Source organism: Galeopterus variegatus, unplaced genomic scaffold (genome assembly GCF_000696425.1).
Source record: "Galeopterus variegatus unplaced genomic scaffold, G_variegatus-3.0.2 Scaffold130, whole genome shotgun sequence".
Taxonomy (NCBI): domain Eukaryota; kingdom Metazoa; phylum Chordata; class Mammalia; order Dermoptera; family Cynocephalidae; genus Galeopterus; species Galeopterus variegatus.
In genome coordinates, this window is record NW_007726241.1 from 991933 (window position 1) to 1014349 (window position 22417).

General features: G+C 38.8%; 1 protein-coding gene across 2 annotated transcripts; it reads right to left on the minus strand.

Moving 5' to 3' along the window:
- Positions 1–1153: 1153 nt before the first annotated feature.
- ZNF658 (zinc finger protein 658) lies at positions 1154–16479 on the minus strand. Of its 2 annotated transcripts, XM_008588635.1 has the most exons (4): positions 16344–16479; positions 15987–16082; positions 3882–5127; positions 1154–3785 (listed from the first exon to the last, which is right to left on the minus strand). In XM_008588635.1, the coding sequence occupies exons 1-4, from the start codon at positions 16477–16479 to the stop codon at positions 2138–2140; spliced, it is 3126 nt and encodes a 1041-aa protein (XP_008586857.1). In that variant the 3' UTR covers positions 1154–2137. The 2 variants fall into 2 exon arrangements, with proteins under 2 accessions (XP_008586857.1, XP_008586851.1); XM_008588629.1 differs by having other exon boundaries at positions 1154–5127.
- Between the last annotated feature and the right edge of the window lie 5938 nt (positions 16480–22417).

A 22417-nucleotide genomic window follows, 5' to 3' on the forward strand; every position in this document is an offset into this window, starting at 1 on the left:
TCACTCCCTTGGGCACTGGACAATAAGCTTCAGTTGCCTCAAGGCAGTGGAGACTGAAGAGGGGACACAGACTCCCCCAGCTGCTGCCACCTTTCTGCCAGAGTGACAGCTGAGGGTCCACTGTGCCAGCCAGCCCTGGTGTGTGATGGTACACCCCCATCCAATAGTGGGCGCTTATTCCTGGCTCTTGTTTTTCACAGTGATGCCACCAAACTGATTAACTACCCAGTGTCAAAGGAGGACCTATTCTCCAGTTAATGCTAAAGATATGCCACCACCATTTCCCCCACACTCTCCCTTCACACACCACATGACATAAACAAGGGGTAGGGATTAGGAAAAATTCTCAGGGCGTCAACTGATTTACTGCCCTCATGCTCCATCTGCCAGATCAAACTTGCAAAAAGCAACATGCCCAGGGTTGAGAGAAAGTTTTAGTGGTCCAGGTTTTAAATATGATTTTGTTTACTTTCTTCTCTGTGTTGACCACACCGTGTAGGCTGAAATGATGGCAGATCAAGCAAATGTTTTATTGGCTAAAATTCTACCACACTACATTGTTTTCCCAAAAGTGTGTCTGCTTTTCAGTACCAGAGCTGAGCTTCTGGCATAGAGTACCCCTTTTCATTCTAATTCCCAAACCTGCTGTCTTAGGTGGGTAGAAATACCACTGGTTTGCAATGTTGCAGTATGAGCAGGTATCATGATGTTGAAAAAAGAACCTATACAGGTTGCTCAAGCTGTATGTATGCAAGGAGGCTGAGGAGGTGACTTGTTTTATACTCACACAGTGCAGAACAAACCACTAGAGTGGGATAAAATGAAGCCCCCCACCCCGAAGTATGTAAGAATCAGCAGCGCCATTACACACACACACACACACACACAGAGATATATACACACAAGTATGCTTGGGAAATGTCATGGATCTTCAAGGTCCTAGAAAAACAGAGCATGACTAATACTTAGACACAGAAGACAGGCTAAAATCTAACAGCATCAAGAGGGAAGCCAACAGAACAGAGACTGACACTCAGAAAAGGTAAGTGGACATGTCCAGAGCAGGCTTGGCTGCTGGATCCTACTAGAACTCACCAGTAATAATCAATCATCTATTAATATATACTCATACAGATGTTCTACACAGCTCAGAGACTATTCACAAACATTTATTGGTGTTGTCTACAGAATTCAAGTTATTCCTCCAGTTTTAAAACTTCACATCTTATAGTGGCTTTATCTATAGGTAACTGTTTTCTTACATATTTTCTATAAAAACTTTTGATATTACATAAAAACACAAGTTTTGGTACATCACTTCTAGGTGAAGGTTTTATCCTCAATCCTGAAACTGATACATATCCTCAGAATAAATTACCTGAAACTAAACTTTCAGTATTTGTTGAAAAATGTCATTTATTCAAAACATAAAATTTTAGTCTACTTGATGTTTAATTCAATTCACTTTATGGTAAAGGCTTTTGTGTTTTTCCCTGAGATTTTTCAGATTTTTAATAAAGGATTAGTCATGATGTTGACAGAACTTTTCTTTCTTATATGTAGTCTCTGACATACAAAAAGTTGAATTCTTATAGGTCTTCTGACGTTTATATTGATAGGAATTCATACCACTTAACAGACCAAACCTGGAAGAACCCAACAGAATACAAACTTAACTATTGCTTTTCTAAAAAGGAGCCAATGGGGGAAGGTCTGGACGTGGAGAGTACTGTTCCACACAACTGTTCAGATTCTAGCTTCTTTCACTTTGTGCTGTACCATGTTCAGTGCACAGGGCCCAAGTTTGCTGTGGAAATCATCTTCATTCCACCTTAACATGGACCAGGAAGAATGTAAGGTGATTTGCTTAAGTGCCAGGCTTAAATGTAATAGCTATCATTAGCATCACATTCCATGGCCAGCCCCCCATATGAGTAACAAATTGAGAAATTTTGGAAGGCAGCTATGCTCACCACTATACCACTGCCTTTTCAAACTGAGAAATTTTGACAAGCTATGTGCCTAGTGTAAATGGAAATGTATAAGGGAAACAATTAGCCAGTTTATGTGACATGTTTCCCCACTGTGTGTTATCTAAGGTTTGAGTTCCTTCAGGACTTCCCAAGTTTATTTCATGTTAGGTTTTCTCTCTGGTGTGCATTCTGGTGTGATGTACTCTAAGAGCTGCCTTACGGACAAAAGTTTTCCCACATGCATCACACTCATAGGGTTTTTCCCCTGTGTGAATTCTCTGATGTACTCTGAGAGTTGAATTTTGGGCAAAAGCTTTCCCACATTCATTACACTCATAGGGTTTCTCCCCTGTATGAGTTCTTTGGTGTGCACTAAGATGTGACTTCTGGGAGAAACTTTTCCCACATTCGTTACATGCATAGGATTTCACACCTGTGTGAATTCTCTGATGCACTCTGAGGGTTGAATTATGGGCAAATGGTTTCCCACATATATCACATGCATAGGGTTTCTCCCCCGTGTGAACTCTCTGATGTGCACTGACATATGACTTCTCAGAGAACATTTTCCCACATTCACTGCACTCATACGGTTTCTCTCCTGTGCGAGTTCTCAGATGTGCTTGGAGATGTGATGTTTTGGAGAAAGTTTTCCCACATTCATTACATTCATAGGGTTTCTCCCCTGTGTGAATTCTGTGATGTGCCCTGAGGGCTGAATTATCAGCAAAAGTTTTCCCACACTCACTGCATTCATAGGGCTTTTCCCCTGTGTGAATTCTCTGATGTGCACAGAGGTGTGTTTTTTGGGAGAAAGTTTTCCCACATTCATTACACTCATACGGTTTCTCTCCTGTGTGAATTCTCTGATGCACTAAGAGGGCTGCCTTATAGACAAAAGATTTCCCACATATGTTACACTCATAGGGTTTTTCGCCTGTGTGAATTCTTTCATGTCCACTGAGGTATGATTTCTGAGAGAAAGTTTTTCCACATTCACTACATTCATAGGGTTTCTCACCTGTGTGAATTCTCTGATGTGTACTGAGGTGTGTCTTCTGAGAAAAAGTTTTACCACATTCATTACAGTCATAGAGTTTCTCCCCTGTGTGAATTTTCTGATGCGCTCTGAGGGCTGAATTATGGGCAAAAGTTTTGTCACAGTCATTACATTCATAGGGTTTCTCTCCTGTGTGAATTCTCTGATGTACTCTAAGGGCTGAATTATGGGCAAAAGTTTTGTCACAGTCATTACATTCGTAGGGTTTCTCCCCTGTGTGAATCCTCTGATGTGCTCTGAGGGCTGAATTATAGGTAAAAGATCTCCCACATTCATTACATTCATAGGGTTTCTCCCCTGTGTGGATTCTTTGATGTGCTCTGAGCACAGAAATATGGGCAAAAGACCTCCCACATTCATTACAGTCATAGGGTTTCTCCCCTGTGTGGATTCTTTGATGTGCTCTGAGCACAGAAATATGGGCAAAAGACCTCCCACATTCATTACAGTCATAGGGTTTCTCGCCCGTGTGAATTCTTTGATGTGCTCTGAGAACAGAAATATGGGTAAAAGCTTTCCCACATTCATTACATTCATAGGGCTTCTCCCCTGTATGAATTCTGTGATGTGCATTGAGGTGCGTCTTGTGAGAAAAAGTTTTCCCACATTCTATACATTTATAAGGTTTTTCTCCAGTATGAATTCTCTGATGTGCTCTAAGATGTGATGTCTTCGAGAAAGTTTTCCCACATTCAATACATTCATAAGGTTTTTTGCCAGTGTGAATTCTCTGATGTGCTCTGAGATGCGATGTCTTGGAAAAAGTTTTCCCACATTCAGTACATTCATAGAGTTTCTCTTCTGTGTAAATTCTCTGATGTTCTTTGAGATGAGCTGTCTTGGAGAATGTTTTCCCATTTTCACTACCTTGATAGAGTTTCATCTCTGAGTCTGTTCTTTGGTGTCCTGTGAGCAGTGACTCATAAGATTTCCCACAGCCATTGTTATCATAAGGTTTCTCCTTTGTGTGAATCCTCAGATGTTCACTGAGGTTTGACTTCTGACAGAAGGCATTTCCACATTCATTACATTCATAGAGTTTGATGCCCACATGAGTTTCATGATGCTGAACAGGGTGTGAATTTGAACAAAAGGATTTCCCACATTCCTCAGGTTTCTCCCCTGAGTGGGTCTTCTGATGCTGAATGAGGTGTGCTTTCTGGTAAAAGGATTTCCTGCATTTCCCACATGCACCAGACTGGTAGAGTTTCTCCTTGGGGTGAGTTCTCTGACGGTCTAACCTCTGATAAAAGGCATGTGTACATCCATTAAGTTCACAGAATTTATCTTCAGTTTCTGTTTTCTGATGTATTACATGGGCTGAACTCTGGCTCAAGATTTCCTCACATTTATTGTTTTCAAAAGCACTCAGTTCTATAACACTTCTTTGAGGTTGAGTGAGGCGTGACTTCCTACTGAAATTAACCCCACTTTCATTACATTCATAGTGTGTCATGGCCATGTGAACCTTATTATATTCCACAATGGTGGTTTTATCACAGGATTTCCCACATTCATTAAGATCTGAGTATTTCTCACTTGTGTCAGTTCCTGTGTGGTTATAAAGAGTTGTTTTAATACAGTTTTTCCTAAATTCATCACCTATACATGACTCCTCTCCTGCTGGAGAACTCTCAGCTCTAATACAGATGATCTCATTATGTAAAACTTTTTCAAACTGATTACAATCAAAAGATTGCTCCAAAGTTTCAAATTTCTGATGCTGGTCTTTCTTATAACTGTGAGCTTTCACATTTTTATTATATTCATAAAATTTCTCTCCAGTATGAGTTTTCTCATGTTCAATATCAAGATGCAACTTTTCATGTGCACTCATACAATCAGCCTTCTTTCCTGAAGAGTGTCCTTCACTAATGATTAATTCAGAAACAATTGGCAAATTCATTCTACATGAGTCACATTTACAGGATGTTTTTCCTGAAAAATCTGGAGGTGGCCCCAGATTAAGGGGTTTTTCTAAAACTTTCTGTCCTTCTTTACTCAATGTTTCATCATCGATGAATATTACTTGCCATAGAGGCGTCTCTTGTTTGTCCTGGTTCCCCTTGATGTGGACATCAACTTTGTAATATCCTAAAATGAGAAAAATTAAAAACATCATATAAATCTTACACTTTTCATGGAGAGGAACTTATAACCATGTTTTGTTATTTATTTCATTGGATTGTTCCTGATCAGGTTTCCATAGGTTAAGTGATTCACGCACACTGACAGACATACACTCTCTTTCTCCTCATCCATGTTTAAAAAAACGGGTTTTATCTCCAGTGCCAGCCAAGATGGAGTAGCCCCTTTCCCAAGTCCTCCCTCTTACAATTAATCCCTGGACATTAACACATTAACAAATATACAAAGACTACAAAATGGAGAGAAAGTGGACCCCAGGACTTAAGAAATAACACAGTGCAGAATGCCAATGCTTTTCCTTCTGTTTCCCATATACTCTAGGCTGGGTGCTGAGGAAGCCTACGATCCAGACAACAGGCAAAGTCAAACAGAGCTCTAAGAAAAGCCTGTTCTTCTAGCCAAAAGTTCGAGGAAAAGGTGGTCTAACAGAACAGAAAACCTCCCTGACAATATTCATCATTCTTGAGCCAAACAAAGAAGGAGTACTCCTCCTGTGGTTCCACTGAGGCAGAGCAGAGAGCTAATGTTCCATTGCTACAGAGACAGAGGATCTGTACATATCTGTAATATTTCCCTCCATGAGCCAACTTGGAAGTTCATAGGACAGATCATAGAGAATCCTGAGAAGGCTCCATTCTTGGGATATGTTGGAAGATGGTAATGGCAGTCACAGCCAAAATTCCACCTGAAACCATATTGTTATCTAATTTATGAAATAAACATCTTAATCTGCATGGGCAAAAACAACAAATCTATTTTTAGGTTTTTTCTGATGGCTGGCTGGTAGGGGCATCCAGCTCTTGACCTTGGCCATTGTTTTAGGATACTGAAACAACTTGTAGCAGCTAGGGGAAGAAAAAAAGTAAAAAAACAAAACAAAACACAGAAATAAGAGGCAGAAATACATGATAGGCCCAACACTACAGGTAGAAGAAATGAAATCCCTCTTGTGAAAACTACACCTCCAAAACCTGGAGGACACAATGCACTTATCAACAGCAGAATTCACGTTCTTCTCAAATGCGCAGAAAATATTCATGAAGACAGATCACATTTTGGGCTATAAGTTTTCACAAATACAAAAGAATAGAAATCTTACAAGTAAGATCTCAAGCCACGGAGAAATTATACTAGAAATCAGTAAACACGAAGTTATCCAGAGAAATACGAAATATTTGAATATTATACACTTCTAATGAACCCTTGGGTAAAAATGGAAGTCTTACAGAAAACTGAGGTATTTTTAAGTGAATAAAAATAAAACCAAAACACATAGAAATTTGTGGAATGCAGTGAAAGCAGTGTTCAGAGATAAATTTGTGGCTTAAAATCTTTATATTAGAAAAGAAAGATCTCCAGTCAATGACCTAAATTTCCCCTTTAAGAAACTAGACAAAGAAAGGAAATTAAATCTAAAGAAAGCAGAAAAAAGAAAATAATAGATTAGAGAGAAAAGCACAACGAAACTAAAAACAGAAAACACATAAAATCGATCATATCAAAGCTTAGTTCTTTAAAAATATATATTTTGTTAATGATAAAAACCAACAGAAAACAGAAGACACAAATTAGCAATATCAGAAATGCAAGAGGAGACATAACTAGTGACGCAACAGACATTAAAGAGATAATAAAGGAATATTAACAAAAACTCTGTCTTCATCAGTTTGGGCTCCTATCTCAAATTACAGTAAACTGGGTGGCTTAAACGATAAACACTGATTTCTCACATTTCTGGAGTCGGAATTCTGAGATGATGGTGTTTGTATGGTCACATTTTTGTGAGGGCCCACTTCTGGGTTACAGACTGCCTGCTTTTTGTTGTGCCCTCAAATGGTGAAAAGACAGCTAGCTAGCCTTCCAGCCTCTTCCTATAAGGGCATTCTGATCTCTTCTTTCATGAGGGCTCCACTCACAGTACCCAATTACCTCCTAATGGCCCCACCTCTGAATATATCACAATGGGATTAGGGTTTCAACATAAAAATCTGGTGGAAGGGCACAAACATTCAGTTCATTCCAAGCTGTATGCCCATAAATTTGACAAATTATAAAAAATAAACAAATTTCTTGGATAAAAACAAACTACCACATTTGCTCAAGAAGAGATAACCTGAACACACCAATATCTATCTAAGAAATTGAGTATGTGGTAAACACACATACTCACAACACTCAATAGTCCCCCCTTATTCATGGTTTTGTTTTCTGTGATTTCAGTTACCCAAAGTCAACTGCAGGCTGAAAATATTAAATGGAAAATTCTTGAAATAGACTATTCATAAGTTTTAAATTGCATGCTCTTCTGAGTAGCATGGTGAAATCTTGTGCTGTCCTGCTCCATACAGCCCAGGAAGTGAATCAACCCTTTTTCTAGGCTGTCCATACTGTATGTGTTACTGTCCTTTAGTTACTTAGTAGCCATCCTGGTTATCAGATTGACCTTCTCAGTATCATAGTGCTTGTGTTCAAGTAACCCAAGTAACCTTTACTTACTTAATAATGGCCCCAGAGTGCAAGAGAAGTGATGCTGGTACTTTGGATATGCCAAAGATAAGATGTAAAGAGCTTCCTTTATGTGAAAAGGTGGAAGTTCTCAACTTAAGGAAAGAAAAAAAGTCATATGCTGAGGTTGCTATGATCTACAGTAAGAACAAATCATCTATTCATGAAATTGTGAAGTAGGAAAAAGAAATTCACACATAGTATATATAAGACAGTACTACCTGCAGCTTCAGGCATCCACTGGGGGTCTTAGAAACATATCCCCCACAGATAAGGGGGGACTACTGTATACACATAGTTCTAAATAACAGCACTTGGACCAAATAGGTTTTTTTTTTTAAGTTTATTTATTTATCAATTTTTTTTTTACATTCTAAGATGATGTCGCATAGCAGTTGGGGGGGTTGGGAGGGGGGAAGGGGAAAAGAAATAGGGTGGAAGAAAGAGAAAGGAGGGGAGGCGTGACTGAGACCTGTGGCACCCCCCTCATTCCTGCAGGGGAGACAAGGGGGCTTTCAGCAGTGGCTCAGTCATTGCTGGGCTAGATGCAGATGTCAGGGGCTGTGGCTGAAGCCCTCAGTCCCCCATTGCCCCAGATCGGGAGATCAGGGAGCTTTCTACAGAGGCTCGGTGGACCAAATAGTTTTAACGAGTGAATTCTATCAAACACCCAACGTAGAAATAACACCAATTCTACAAAATCTCTTCCAGAAAACATGAGATGGGGGAATATTTTCCAAATAATTTTATGAGACCTGCATTACCCTCATAGCAAGAGCAGAAAAAAAGAAAACTACACACCAATATCCCTAATGAACAAAGATATGATATCAACAAAATACTAGTAAACAGAATCCAGTGTCACATTAAAAAGATCATGCACCATGATCATGTGGGATTCATCACAGGGATTCAAGGAAGGGTAATGCAAATCTATAAATGTGATACATCACATCAACAGAATCAAGAAAAAAATCATGATCATTTCAACAGATGCACAGAAAACATTTGACAAAATCCAATACCCCTTCCTGATAAAAAAAACACTCAACAAATTAGGTATAGAAGGAATGTACCTCAACACAATAAAGGCCACATAGGACAAACCCATGCTAATATCATACTGAATGCATGAATATGGGAGGCTTTTCCTCTAAGACCTAGAACCAGATGAGGATGCCCACTTTCCCCACTCTTATTCAACATAGTATGAGAAGTTCAAGCCAGTGCAATAAGGTAAGAGAAAGCAACAAAGGGCATTCAAACAGGAAAGGAAGAAGTTGAACTATCCCTATTTGCAGATGACCTGATCCTATATATAGAAAACCCTAAAGACTCTGCCAAAAAATTACCAGAACTAATAAATGAATTTGGTATACTGGCAGCATACAAAATCAACACACAAAAATCAATAGCCTTCCTATACACCAACAATGAAATAGCTGAAGAAATCAAGAAATTCCTTCCATTCACAACGGCTACCAAAAAAAATGAAACACCTAGGAGTAAATTTAATGGAGGTGAAAGACCTCTGCAAATAAAACTATAATATAAACACTGATGAAAAAAATTGAAGAGGACACAAATGGAAAAATATCCCATGTTCACAGGTTATTATAATTGATGTAATGAAAATGTACATATTACCCAAAGCAAGCTACACATTCAACGTAATCCCTATCAAAATACCAACTACATTCTTCACAGAAATAGAAAAAACAAACTTAAAATTTGTATGGAACCACAAAAGACCCCATATAGCTAAAGCAGTCTTGAAGAAAAACAACAAAGCTGGAGGCATCACACTTCCTGATTTCAAAATATTCTATAAAACTATAGTAACCAAAACAGCATGGTACTGGTATAAAAACAGACAAGTTGGCCAATTGAATAGAGAGCCCTGAAATAAATCCATGCACTTCTAGTCAACTAATCTTCAACAAAGGTGCCAAGAATATACAATGGGGAAAAGACAGCCTTTTCAACAAAGGGTGCTGGGAAAACTGGAGAGCCACATGCAGAAGATTGAAACTAGATCCCTATCTCTCACCATACACAAAAATCTACTCAAAATGGATCAAAGACCTAAATTTAAGACCTGGAATTATGAAACTACTAGAAGAAAACATAAGGGAAATGCTACGTGAAATGGCCGTGGGCAGTGCTTTCTTGAGCAAGACTTCACAGGCATAGGCAATTAAAGAAAAAATGCATAAATGGGACTACATGAAACTAAAAAGCTTCTGCACAGCAAGGGACAAAATCAGTAAAGTGAAGAGACAACCTACAGATTGGGAGAAAGTGTCTGCCAATTACACATCACACAAGGGGCTAATATCCAGAATATTAAGAGGAACTCAAACAACTCAACAGCAAAAAACAAAACCACACGATTAAAAAATGTAAAAAGGAACAGAAGACATTTCTCAAAAGAAGAGATACAAATGGCCAACAAACACATTACAAAACATTCAACATCATTAATCATCAGGGAAATACAAATTAAAACCACAATGAAATATCATCTCACTCCAGTTAGATAGCTATTACCAACAAGACAGAAAATAACAAATGCTGGCAAAGAGGTAGAGAAAAAGGAACTCTCCTATATTGTTGGTGGGACTGTAAATTTGTACACTATTGTGAAAAACAGTATGGAGGTTCCTCAGAGAACTAAAAACAGATCTACCCTACGACCCTGCTATCTCACTACTGGGTATATACCAAAACAAAAATGAAATCAATATATGGAAAAGCCACGTGCACTCCCATGTTCATTGCAGCACTATTCACAATAGCCAAGAGATGGAATCAACCTAAATGTCCATCAATGGATGAAAAAACTGTGGTATACATATACAATGGGATACTACTAAGCTATTAAAAAAATGATATCCTTTCATTTGCAGCAACATGGATGGAAGTGGAGACCAGCATGTTAAGTGAAGTCAGACACAGAAAGACAAATACTGCATGATCTCACTCACATGTGGAATCTAAAAAAACAGAGTAAGGCAGGTTGGTTAGTTCAGTTGGTTAGAGTGCAGTGTTGTAGCACCAGTGTCAAGGGTTTGGATCTCCAAACTGGCCAGCCACTAAAAAAACAATCTGAATAAAAGTAGACAGTAGAATGGTTACCAGAGGCGGATTGGGTGGTGGGAGAAATGGCAGACTAACAGGTACAAAACTATGTGATCCACTCTTAAGTGAATCACTGCACAGTATATGCATGCATTGAAACAATATACTGTACTCCACAAGTATGTACTAGTAAATGTTAAAATAAAGAAAAAAAATACAACAAAATGCAAAATTTCTAAAAAAAAGGTACACACCAATATATAAAAACAAAATAAATCATGACCATGTAGAATTTATTTCAAGAATACAAAACTGTTGTAATATTTTAAAAAAATCAATGTAATCCATTATATTAACAGTGTAAAGAATTAAAACCACACAATTATATCAATTAATGCAAAAAATTTTAACAAAACTCAAAATCCACTCATCAACCTGATAAAGAGAATCTACAAAAAGTCCTACAGCTAATGTCATACTTAAGAGTGAGAGACTGAATGTTTTCGTTCTAAGGTTGGGCAAAAGACAAGGGTGTCTATTCTCACCACCTTTACTCAAGATTGTTCTGGAAGTATCAGCCAGAGCAATAGGGCAAGAATAAAATTAAAAAGATATAGAATGAATCTACACAGAAAATCATGAAAACATCTACAAAAATCTCCTTGAACGAATAAAGTGTTTTTAACAAAAGTAGAATACAAGGCCAATATACAATGATATGCCTATAAACAACAATTAGAATTTGAAATCAGAGAAAGAGTATCATTTAGCATAGCACCAATACACCAAAACCAAAAAAGTCTTGGTATCTCTATGCTGAAAACTACAAAACATTGATAAAAGAAATCCAAGAAATCCTAAATAAATGGATAGGGATATTTGCTTACGGACTGGAACACTCCACTCTATATTGTTAAGATGTCAATTCTCTTTAATTTGATATATAGATCAAAAGAAATCCAATTGAAATGACAGCATGCTTTGTTTTGTAAAGATCAGAAGCTCATTCTAAAATTCATACAGAAGGTAAGTTGAAGGAATACCTGATTTCAAAAATTAATAAACAAGCTAGAGTAATCAAGTTAACATGGCACTGGCATAAGGACGGATATGCATATGAATGATAAAGAATAAAGACACCAGAAGTAGATGCACAAATGTACACTCATGTGTTTTCTAAGAAAGGTGGAAATTCTATTCAATGGAGAAATGATAGTCTTTTCAACAAGTAGTGCTAAAATAATTGGACTCCCCTTTTCAAAAATTAAACTTGACATAGAGGTCACCCTTTCTATGAAAATTAACACAAAATGTATCACAAATAAGTGTAAAAAGTGAAACTAAAATTTGTTTAAGAAATTATAGTTATAAATCTTGTGTTACTTTGAGTTTTGAAGTTTGTAACAGGACAACAAAAGCAGGATCTGTAAAAGAAAATTAATAAATTGAATTTTTCAAAATTAATGTTCAGCTTTAGCCAGCCTGCTCTGAAACCATGCCAGCAGGAGAATTTGGGTGCAGTGCTACTACCCGCCAAGCATGGACAGAAGTTCAGTTTCCCCAGTAATCTCTGGTGACACCATGGTGGGCAGGAGGCGGATTCCACATTAACACTGGGCAGGGATGGGAGATCAAGCTCCCTATAAGGCCTCTGCTGACTCTAACCACCTTGTATTTCCTCAGGTGCCAAGACCCCTAGTTCATCTCCATTGTTTCTGCCACCATACAGTAGAAAGGAATACATTTACTCCATCCTTATCTTGGTTAATACCTTCTATATCTTATTAAATCCTTCCTTGCAAAGAGTCATAAACTTATTCTCCCATATCATCTTCTAGAATATTTGTAATTTTGCTTTGGTAATTAGGTATTCAAGACATTTGAGTCTGATATTTTTTTGTCTATATGGACACATCAAGATCCTTCCCTACTTTTCTGTGGTGCCACCTAACACTGTCTATAAAGCACATTTTTTTTTCTTGAGCTTTCTATTCTGCTTCACTAATTTAGTAAACTATCCCACCCCCAGCTCCACACTACTAAACTACTCAGAGATTTACATCAAGTCTCAATATCTGGTTGGAGCACGTACTCCCACAATGCTCTTTATGACTGGAATTTTGATTGGTATTGCATTAAATCCTTATAAATATGTCACAACTTGAATTTATTATATAGGTGTTTCCTCTCTTTTGTCTTTGTTATGGCTAGCTAAAATTTCATCCATTTTATTGTTTTTCTATTCTGACATTTTTCAGTTTTCCAGTTTATTAATTTCAAATTTTACTTATAAATTCCTCTGCTTTCATTAGTGTATTTTTGTTACTGTTCTTGCTTAATTTATTAAGATACAAATGAGACTACAAATCTACATTTGTTCACTAATTTAGCTGTATGTGAAGGTTTCTAATATACCATTACATTTATTATTTCATAAGTATCATGCAATTTGGGATGATTCCTTTTTTTATACATTGTTTAAAAGCGATAATTTAAAATTTTTTCACATGGAAAGATTTTTATTCATTTTATTATTCATTTCTAGATTTATAAAACTATGTTTAGGGAATATTATTTGTGGTGATTCTAATTTGCTGAGTTTATTGGGCTTCTCTGTAGACTCGTGTGATACTTTCATGATCACATGATCATTCCATGGGAACTTGTTCTTTGTGTTCAGCACACACACACACACACACACACACACGTGTATGGCTCACTCTCACAAATATCATTTACGTCCTCCACAGGTGTACTCATTTAATGTCTAGCGTACCTATTGTTTAAGCAGATGAGGTACTTTATGATGTGCTACTTCTAATGAAAGTTCTTAGAATTCCATTATTTTGTGTTTTATGAATACTGATATTATTTGTCATTCAAATGCTTACAGGTTTTCTCTAACCTGTGCTCTTAAGCTAGAGCGGCTTCTTTTCATTCAATGTACTTATTGTCTAAATTCAAATCTGAATGACAACTAAACATAACACCTAAATTATTTTATTTTTATTGACTCAAGAATTTACCATTCTTTTATTACAATCTCCCTAAGTTACTCTTTAGGGATCTTTTTTAGCCAATCAGTATGATACAATCATTAACATTTCGTGACTGGAAGATACATTTGATCTAAACTACGTCAATCTTTACGTTTTGCTATTTGTTTATATGGCTTCACAACAAAACTTTCAGCAGATATGCTACACTTCTAATAATTAAAATAATTTTACTCTTTTGTTCTAGCAATTATATAGAAAACTATAACTTTTAAAAATTCCTGGAATTGTTTATTAGCATAGACAAAGGCTAATAGGCAATACTTGATTTCATTACTAATCAGGGAAATTGTTATGGACTGAACTGTGTCCCCTCCAAATTCATATGTTGAAGCCCTAATCCCCAGTGTAACTCTATATGGAGACAAAGCCTTTAAGGAGGTAATTAAGTTTAAATGAGGTCATAAGAGTAGGGCCCTAATCCTTCAGGACTGGTGTCCTTACAAGAACAGGAAGAAACACCAGAGTGCTCTCTACCCACCACCCTGCTGTGTGCACACAGAAGAATCGCCATGTGAGGACACAGCAAGAAGATGGCCATCTGCAAGCCAGGAAGAGAGACCTCACCAGAGACCAGCCCTATGGGCACCTTTGATTCCAGCCTCCAGAACTGTGAGAAATAAATTTCTGTCGGTCAAGCCACCTAGCCTATTATATTTTACTATGACAACCTTAGCTGACTAATACAGAAATGCAAATCAAAACCTCAATGACTACCATTTCACATCCACTAAGGAGGGTAGAATCAAAAAGTCAGATAATAACAAGTGTGAGTGAGGATGTGGAGAAATCAAAACCCTCACATGCTGCTGGTAGGGATGGAAAATGATGTCATCCCTCAGAAACAGTCAGGCAGATACTTACACAGATAAATGTAGAGGTACCATGTGACTCAGTGATTCCACTCCTAGGTATTTCTCCCAGAGAAATAAATACATATGTGCCTGCAGAAACTCGTGAATGAATATTTATATCGGCATTATTCAAAATAGCTAAAATGTGGAATCATAAATGTCTACTACCAGATGAATGGACAAAGAACAGGTGGTATATCCATATAATGGAATATTATTTGGCCATAAAAAACATAAAGTATTGATGTATGGTACAATATAAACCTTGAAAAATTATGCTAAGCATCTGAAATCAATCACAAAAGACCACGTATTGCACAATTCCATTTATATGAAATGTCCAGAACAGGCAAATCCACTGAGACAAAGTAGATGAGTGTGGAGTAACATTTATAAAGCAAATGTATTTCACACGGCCTAGCTTCCAAAGCCCTGTAGTTTCAGGTATAGCCTAACTTTTTAAAATTACACATAGAAATGTTAAGCTTGCAAAAGACAGGCAACTTGCCCCAGGCTAAAGTGTCTGTTGTAGATAAAGAATTGTAACATAGCAAAATTGCTGGATCAAAGGGCAGATGTCCTTGGTGCAGGTTAACCTCCCGATTGACATGTTGAGAAAGTTACTTGACTGTTATGTAAACATACTGAGGAAACTGCTATAGGAAAAGAAAGTGTTTGCTAAGAACAAGCTTTTGTTGGTGGACTGACTTAACCTTTTGCAAATTGCATTATGGAATGTCACTTTATTTCACTGATGTTACTAGTTTCCACTGTTTAACTATACTTAGCCATAACTCTGCCCCTGTCCTTGTGCTCTTTGTAATGATTAAATCAACTGAATTTTCCTGTGAAACTTCCTTGTCTTTACAATAAAAGGGAGAAACTAACTTTGAATCGGGGCTGTCACATTCAGCTTTCTGCTCCTGATGGGGAAATTACTGAAGTGCAGTCCTTCCGGGCTTCTCAATGCATTCACAGTGCTTTGAGTAATTGAGTAATTCTTTTTTACGTCTCTGTTACACAGGGAGAAGTGTAACAGATGAGCAGCTGCTTAGGGCTGGGGGGATAAGAGGGTGATAACTAAAGGGCATGGGTTTCTCTTTGAGGTGATGAGTAATGACCTGTGGTGATGTTTGCACATACTTGTGAATATACTAAAAGTCACTAAACTGTACACTTCACATGGGTGAACTGTATGATATGTGAATTATATCTCAATAAAGCTGTTAAAAAGGAGAAAAAACTTTCAAAGTTGTCCTCCCCCTAAGGTCTCACTACCCCAGGTCTCTGTCTGTCAATGCTCACTCACCTGGGTACTTCTGATTTGGAAATTCATCTTCTAATGACCATGGTTCTTTTCCTTGCTCCAACGTGAAGATCACCAGGGGCTTGGTAATGCAATACCCTGTAAATGGAATAATTGCAGGCACACATGGGCCAGATGCATGGGCTCCTGGGTTTGTGAAAGTGGAAAGAAGTTATGGCAGCAAGTGCAGGTGCTCGCTGGTAGTTTTCAATGAGAAAGTAATGACAAGAACATTGTTTCTCTTTCTCTAAAGATCCGAAACCTGAACAAAATCAATCCCTATAAGGTGTCCCTATGCTTTGACCTTTTAAAAAAACGGAAGTATGTTCTTGAGGGAGCCAGAAGATAAGGTCTGCTCACCCAGTGAGACGAGGTGGCTGTAGTTCTCCAGCATCACATCTCTGTACAGAGTCCGCTGAGCAGGGCCCATGTGCTGCCACTCCTCCTGGGAGAACTCCACAGTCACGTCCTCAAAAGACACTGATCCCTGTAACATATTTTGTTCAAAGATTCAAAATTACTGACATAGAAAATACCTTTGAGAACTACTACTTTTCCTGCTTATTCCTGAGGCTCGAAAACCAATGGTTATAAAGGCCTATTTGGACCTAATTTGGTCTTAAACTTTGGGGTTACTTACTACAATTCATTTATATATACTTATATGAATTATCAATTTTTTAAGACAAAAAATTTCAATTTAAATAGAACTCCTACAACTTTTTTTCCACATCCCAGCAGATTATCCCAAATATTCTCTAGGATGTTCACACCCTCCTTGGGCATCAGCATTGTGAATGGGGTCCAAGGAAGAGACACAAGTAAGCTCTGGATACAGTACACCTGACCAAACTTGCATGTAAGTAAATGTGTAAAGATATATAAATCTATAGCCCACGAAAAGCATATAACAGCACACAAAGGAGTTGGAACCAAAAGAGTTGGAAGCAGTATGAAAGAACACATCTTTATTAGTCAGTTTTCTGTTGCTTAAAACACAATAACTTAAACTGGGTAATTGATAAAGAAAACACATTTATTTCTTATAGTTTTGAAGGCTGGAAGTCCAAGGTCCGGGTGGCACATCTGTTGAGGGTCTTCTTCTTTGAGGGGACTCTCTCCAGAGTCCCATGGTGACACTGGACATGACACAGGGAGGGCTGAGCAAGAGAGATCTAACATACTTCTTCCTCCCCTTATAAAGCCACAAGTGGCACTCCTGTGATAACCCATTTATCCATTAATCCTTAATCTATGAATGGATTAGTCCATTAATGAGGACAAAACCCTCACGATCCAATCACCTCCCCACAGTCCCACATTTCAACACTGCCACACTGGGGTTCAAGCTTCCAAATGAGCTTTGGAGGGGACACACATTCATATCATAGCAGCTTCCTACACTGAAGCAACAGCAATGGATTTTAAGAATAGGAATACAGTCACACTGTCACACAGGAGAAGGAACAATCATTTGATAACTACTTTGTTGTGCAGCCACCCAGGCTAGCTATACAAACAGCTTCTTTCTTTTTTATTTTTAATTTAATTTTACTTTTAATTGACAGAAAAACAAATATCACAAATAAGAGATCACTTACGTGTGAAATCTGAAAAAGTCAAACTCATGAGTGTAGAGAGAAGAACGGCAGCTAACAGAGGTGGTGGTGTGGGGGAAGAATGGGGAAATGGTGGTCAACAGGTACAAAGTCTTGGTTAGACAGAGGGAATAAGTATTAAGATCTTTGCACAGCATGGTAACTGCAGTTCATAATAATGCACAGTTCAAAATAAGCCACTCCTTGATGGTGCTGAAAACTGGTATGGGGGTCCCCAAAACTGATATTTGAGAAAAAAAAGAAAAAAAATGTGTTAGAAGTGTAGTGAGATAGATCTGTTCATGTTGCTACTTCAGGGTCTATGGAACGTAAAGCGGAGCTGTCCCAGCACACAAATGATTTCAGAGCACACATGGGATGTCTCGGATGAAGACAAGCATTTAGGAGTCATGAGCAATCAGGTGGTAATAGTAGTTATTACAGACAATGCAACAGCTCCTCGGGCACAGAGGGATTGAGGAAAGAAAAGTATCAAAACAACACCTGAGGAACCATGGATCTTAACGAGGCTGGCAAAAAAAAAAAAAAAAAAGTACAGGCCAGAAACCCAGAGAAGAAGTTTTCTGAAAACCAATAATAGAATCCAAAGAGGGACATCTTAGAAACTGAGAAAAGAGAAACTTTCCACAACAAAAGACTACAAGTTCAAGCTAACAAGTGATGTCAGCGAAAGTAGTGAAGTAAATATCTAAGAAGATTTTCTCTTCCATAAAATCGGTAAGAATCTGGGAAAATTTATGAATCAACTTTTTTCAGAACTCTAACCAAAAGCATGTAGCAATCTGTGGAACATTTACACAAGAAAAATAGTTGCATCATAATAAAAAAAGTGATCTTGTGTCATTTAAATTTGCCCTGTTTCCATCCCTCTCTGCTCAATTCCACAGTAGATTTGAGAACCAAGAATCTGAAATATCAGTGAAATCCAGCAGCCTGGCAACCCCTAGAAGAGGCAGAACTGCAGAACTGGGTTGGGGTTCTGTCAAAGCCTCAGTCCCAGAAAACTGTCATCATGTGACCTGTGTGGTGGTTTCCTGGAAGACTCACTTGCAGGGCTGTTTGAACTAACTCAGAGCTCACCCAGTGTGGAAAGCCTTACCCTCAGAGGACCAGTCAGAAACATTTAAAGGCAACTGTTTAACTTAGCAGCTACCTGAGGTGGTCGATAACGGTGGAAACAAAGCCTAATCACAAAGCTTGACAGAATAAGCTGGGGAATGAGATGACCATAAAGGTTTTGAAAAGCTGCATGATGTTCCTGAGAATCTAGAAGGCCACATACATGCGTAGAGCTGAGCATATGTCCAGTGCTGTGAGCATGCCCAAGGAAGGCATGAGAAGGCCCTGTCACCTGTGGGTGATCTTGAGGTTTGGAGTAAGTAGGAAGTGAAGGCTAATGCAGAAGTGTGAACTGTCTGGATGACTGTTGAAGGAATGTACCAACAGGCACACAGTCCCTCTGGAAAAACTGGGAGACTTACTTGTTTCAGGCATTTAAGAAAATTTCTGCAGACAGTTCAATGCCACACATGACAAGAAATACAGGCTCTACAGAATTAGTTAAAAAAAAGTTGCTAAACATATAAATTTCAACAACAACCCCAATGGAGAGGAGAAATTCTGATTTCTAGGGTACTACATTATTTTATTTAAAGCATCCACTTTTCAATAAAAAGTTTCAAAACAAAAAAAGAATCAAGAAAGTAAGGTCCATATATACAGGAAAAAAGTGTAATCAAAAGAAACCACTACTAAGTGAGCAGACATCAGATTTAATTAAACAATGATTTAAAATCAGCTATTTTAAATATGGTCAAAGAACTAGAGGAAATAGTATTTAAAGGCTACAGAAAAGTATGAGTACAATATCTCACTAAATAAAGGATATCAATAAAGAGAGATTATGAAAAGGAACCAAAAGGACAAGAGAAGATGACTCCATGAAGACATCTGCAGAAGAAGGACAGGCTAGTGGAGAGTGTCACTGACAGAGAACCTTTCCAGAAGGACAGAGTGGGAAGAACAGGCAAGTATTGCAGAAAAGTCAAATAAGGAAAGGATGAGACAATGCCCACTGGATTGGGCTCTAGTCCCATTAGGGTAACTAGACAGCACAGGCAAGTGGGAAGACAGACCAGTGCACCACACCGAGATTTAAAGTTGAATGCCAAGTGTGGAAACACTGGAGAGATAAGAGCATTGTAAACTGTCTGCTGAGCAACCTGAGATCCTGGGTACTAGAAATATTTATGCAGTCACTTTAAAGACGTTCAGTTGATTCATTAGAAAAATGTCTAATTCAATCCCGGTGAGTCCTTGAAAAACAGTGCTGAGTTCACATTTACCCTTACGTTTTCTACTTCTGCCGAAGAACAAGCAGGGGCAGCATTTTGTGTTATCTTAGTGAGCTGTTCAATTCCATGAGGGATCCGTTTGCTTTACCTTTCCCATCAGTGTAAACCTGTAAGTTCTGTCTGTCTGACACCTGCCCCGGCTGTCAAAAACCTCAGAAATAAACGTGGAGCTCAACTTGGTACATCAGTGATATCGGTGGACCTGTGTCTATTCACGTGCCACCTTTGCTCTGCTGTTCATCTGCATTTCTGTATCTTCTACAGATGTGAATGACCCATTTCTGTTTCTACTTTTCCACATTAATGTAAAATCCATTGCAAAACAAAGTGATTATTAAAAACCAAACTCACCAGAGGTATGTCCATTTTCTGCTGCTCCTGGAACAGTGCAGAGAGCTGTGAAGGTTCAGCTGGGGAGGACGAAAGAGAAATGGGGTCATGGGAGACCTGGTCTGCCTTGTAGTTCCTGTAACTATTCACCTGCCTAAAAATCTCATCACACCAGCTGGAGAAAAGACTTCCCAATGGGAAATGTCCCTTTGACTCTTGAAAAAGGGACAGGAAGGACCACACAGAGGGAGCAGCACCTGAACGTGTGTGTCTCTGAAAATGATCACGTGGGCTTAACTTGGCATTTTCACTGAGCAAGGAAAATTGTCTTTTTGTTGATGTATCGACAATGTATGTCCCCTTCTGACTGACTAAGAAGTAAAAATAAAACAACAGAGGACTGGCTTAATAAGTTCAAGTACACAAGAGATAAAACCCTCTACCTTCCTGAGAAATCATGTCAAAAACTATTCAGGAATGCTTATTAATCAAGTTCTTGTCTTACACCCAGAGTTAAAGTTTCCACAGAAAACTGTGAAATAAATACGGAATGTTTTATGCAAAGAATATATATATTCTTAAACTTGTTCTAAATTGGTTGCCAATTCTAAAAAAAGACCTTTTCATAAAGATACTTATGGCACTCACTTGTGTGAGTAAACAGCCCTGTGCTTAGTTCTTGGTCCTGCCCTGGGTAATTCTTCAAGTTATTCATTTCAAAACCAATATTTTGGGGCTTCCAATACAGAAAACTCTTCCTCTGGTATAATTTATTTTCTATGTTCAAAAAAGAGGAAGCATCAGCCTAATGGTAAATGCCACATGATGGACAGACATGGTGTGAAAGCGGCCCAGAATCTGGAGAGAGGGAGGGGAGAATGAAGGAAACTGGGGTATTTAGGATTTTGTCAGCGGATTACCTCTTCCCTGAATATCATGCCCACACCACTCTTCTAGGAAAGCACCTTTTTCTATTCAGTCTGGCAGTCACCCATCCCTCTCAACTCCGGGTTACCACCTACTGTAAGGTGGCCCAAGGCATCCAGAGTCACACAGTCTGTGACAGCTTCTGGATGTGGGGACATTAACAAGTCTTCATGCTATGCAGGGAATCAAGAACTGCCTCTGGTGGAGTAAATCAGGATGCGGTTCTTTCTAGAATCTTCTGCCTCTGCCCTAAAGCTCTGGGAGAGGTCTCTGTCAAACGGACTGTTCTTCTGAGTGGCAGTAATTCCTGGGACTCCCTCTTTCCTGACTTATAAGAGCTGCTTTGCTCCAGAGGAGCTGGGACCTGGGCCTGAGAAACAAATTCACTTCATCTGAAACCTTCATCTAACACCCTAAACCTGACTCATTTGGAATTCACTAGAAATGTGCTATCCAGTCCTGTAGCCATTAGCGATATGCAAGAACCGAACACCTGCAGTTTGGCCAGTGCCACAAGGAAAAGTAATACTTAGGATCTACGGAGTGTCATAAAATACATCAGTAAAATTAGCTTTACCTGACTTTTCTCTTAACTGTTTACCGTAGCTACTGAGGAATTCTAGATCCCGTCTGTTTGTCTTTCCACTGCACAGCACTGCACTGGAACATCAACTTGTCTTCGAGGATAGACACGGCCTGAACGGCACAGGAGGGTTCCCGGGCCTCAGTCTGACCCAGGGGCTCTGCAGACACCCCACAAATCCCAGAGTGTATTTACCACATGCGATTAGGTCCACATTCACTTCACGGTCATCCCCGTAGATCTGGGGACAGGCCACTCTGCGTAAGTGCTCTGAAGGTTTTAGGAGGGTAGGAGCTTAGGAAGAGCAAGAGACGGGGAGCAAAACCGTCCGTGTGTGCACCCTACGGCTCCCACCCACCCTTCACGCCCTTGCGCATCCCTCATCACAGGCCTTTCATATGTAAAGTATCATTTTTATAACAAGTAGGGTCGTGGCGAGGCTTAAATGAAATACCAAACGAAGGGAACAAGTGTCCCCAATCATGCTAGCATCTTATACTCCCGGTGATCATGGCAGGCACCTGACACAACGTTCCACAGATAACGTGTTTAACTCTTGAAACAACCCCTCAGTGACTAGCGGCACCTCCCGGGCTCGCGCGCGCCGCGACCGCGCTCCCC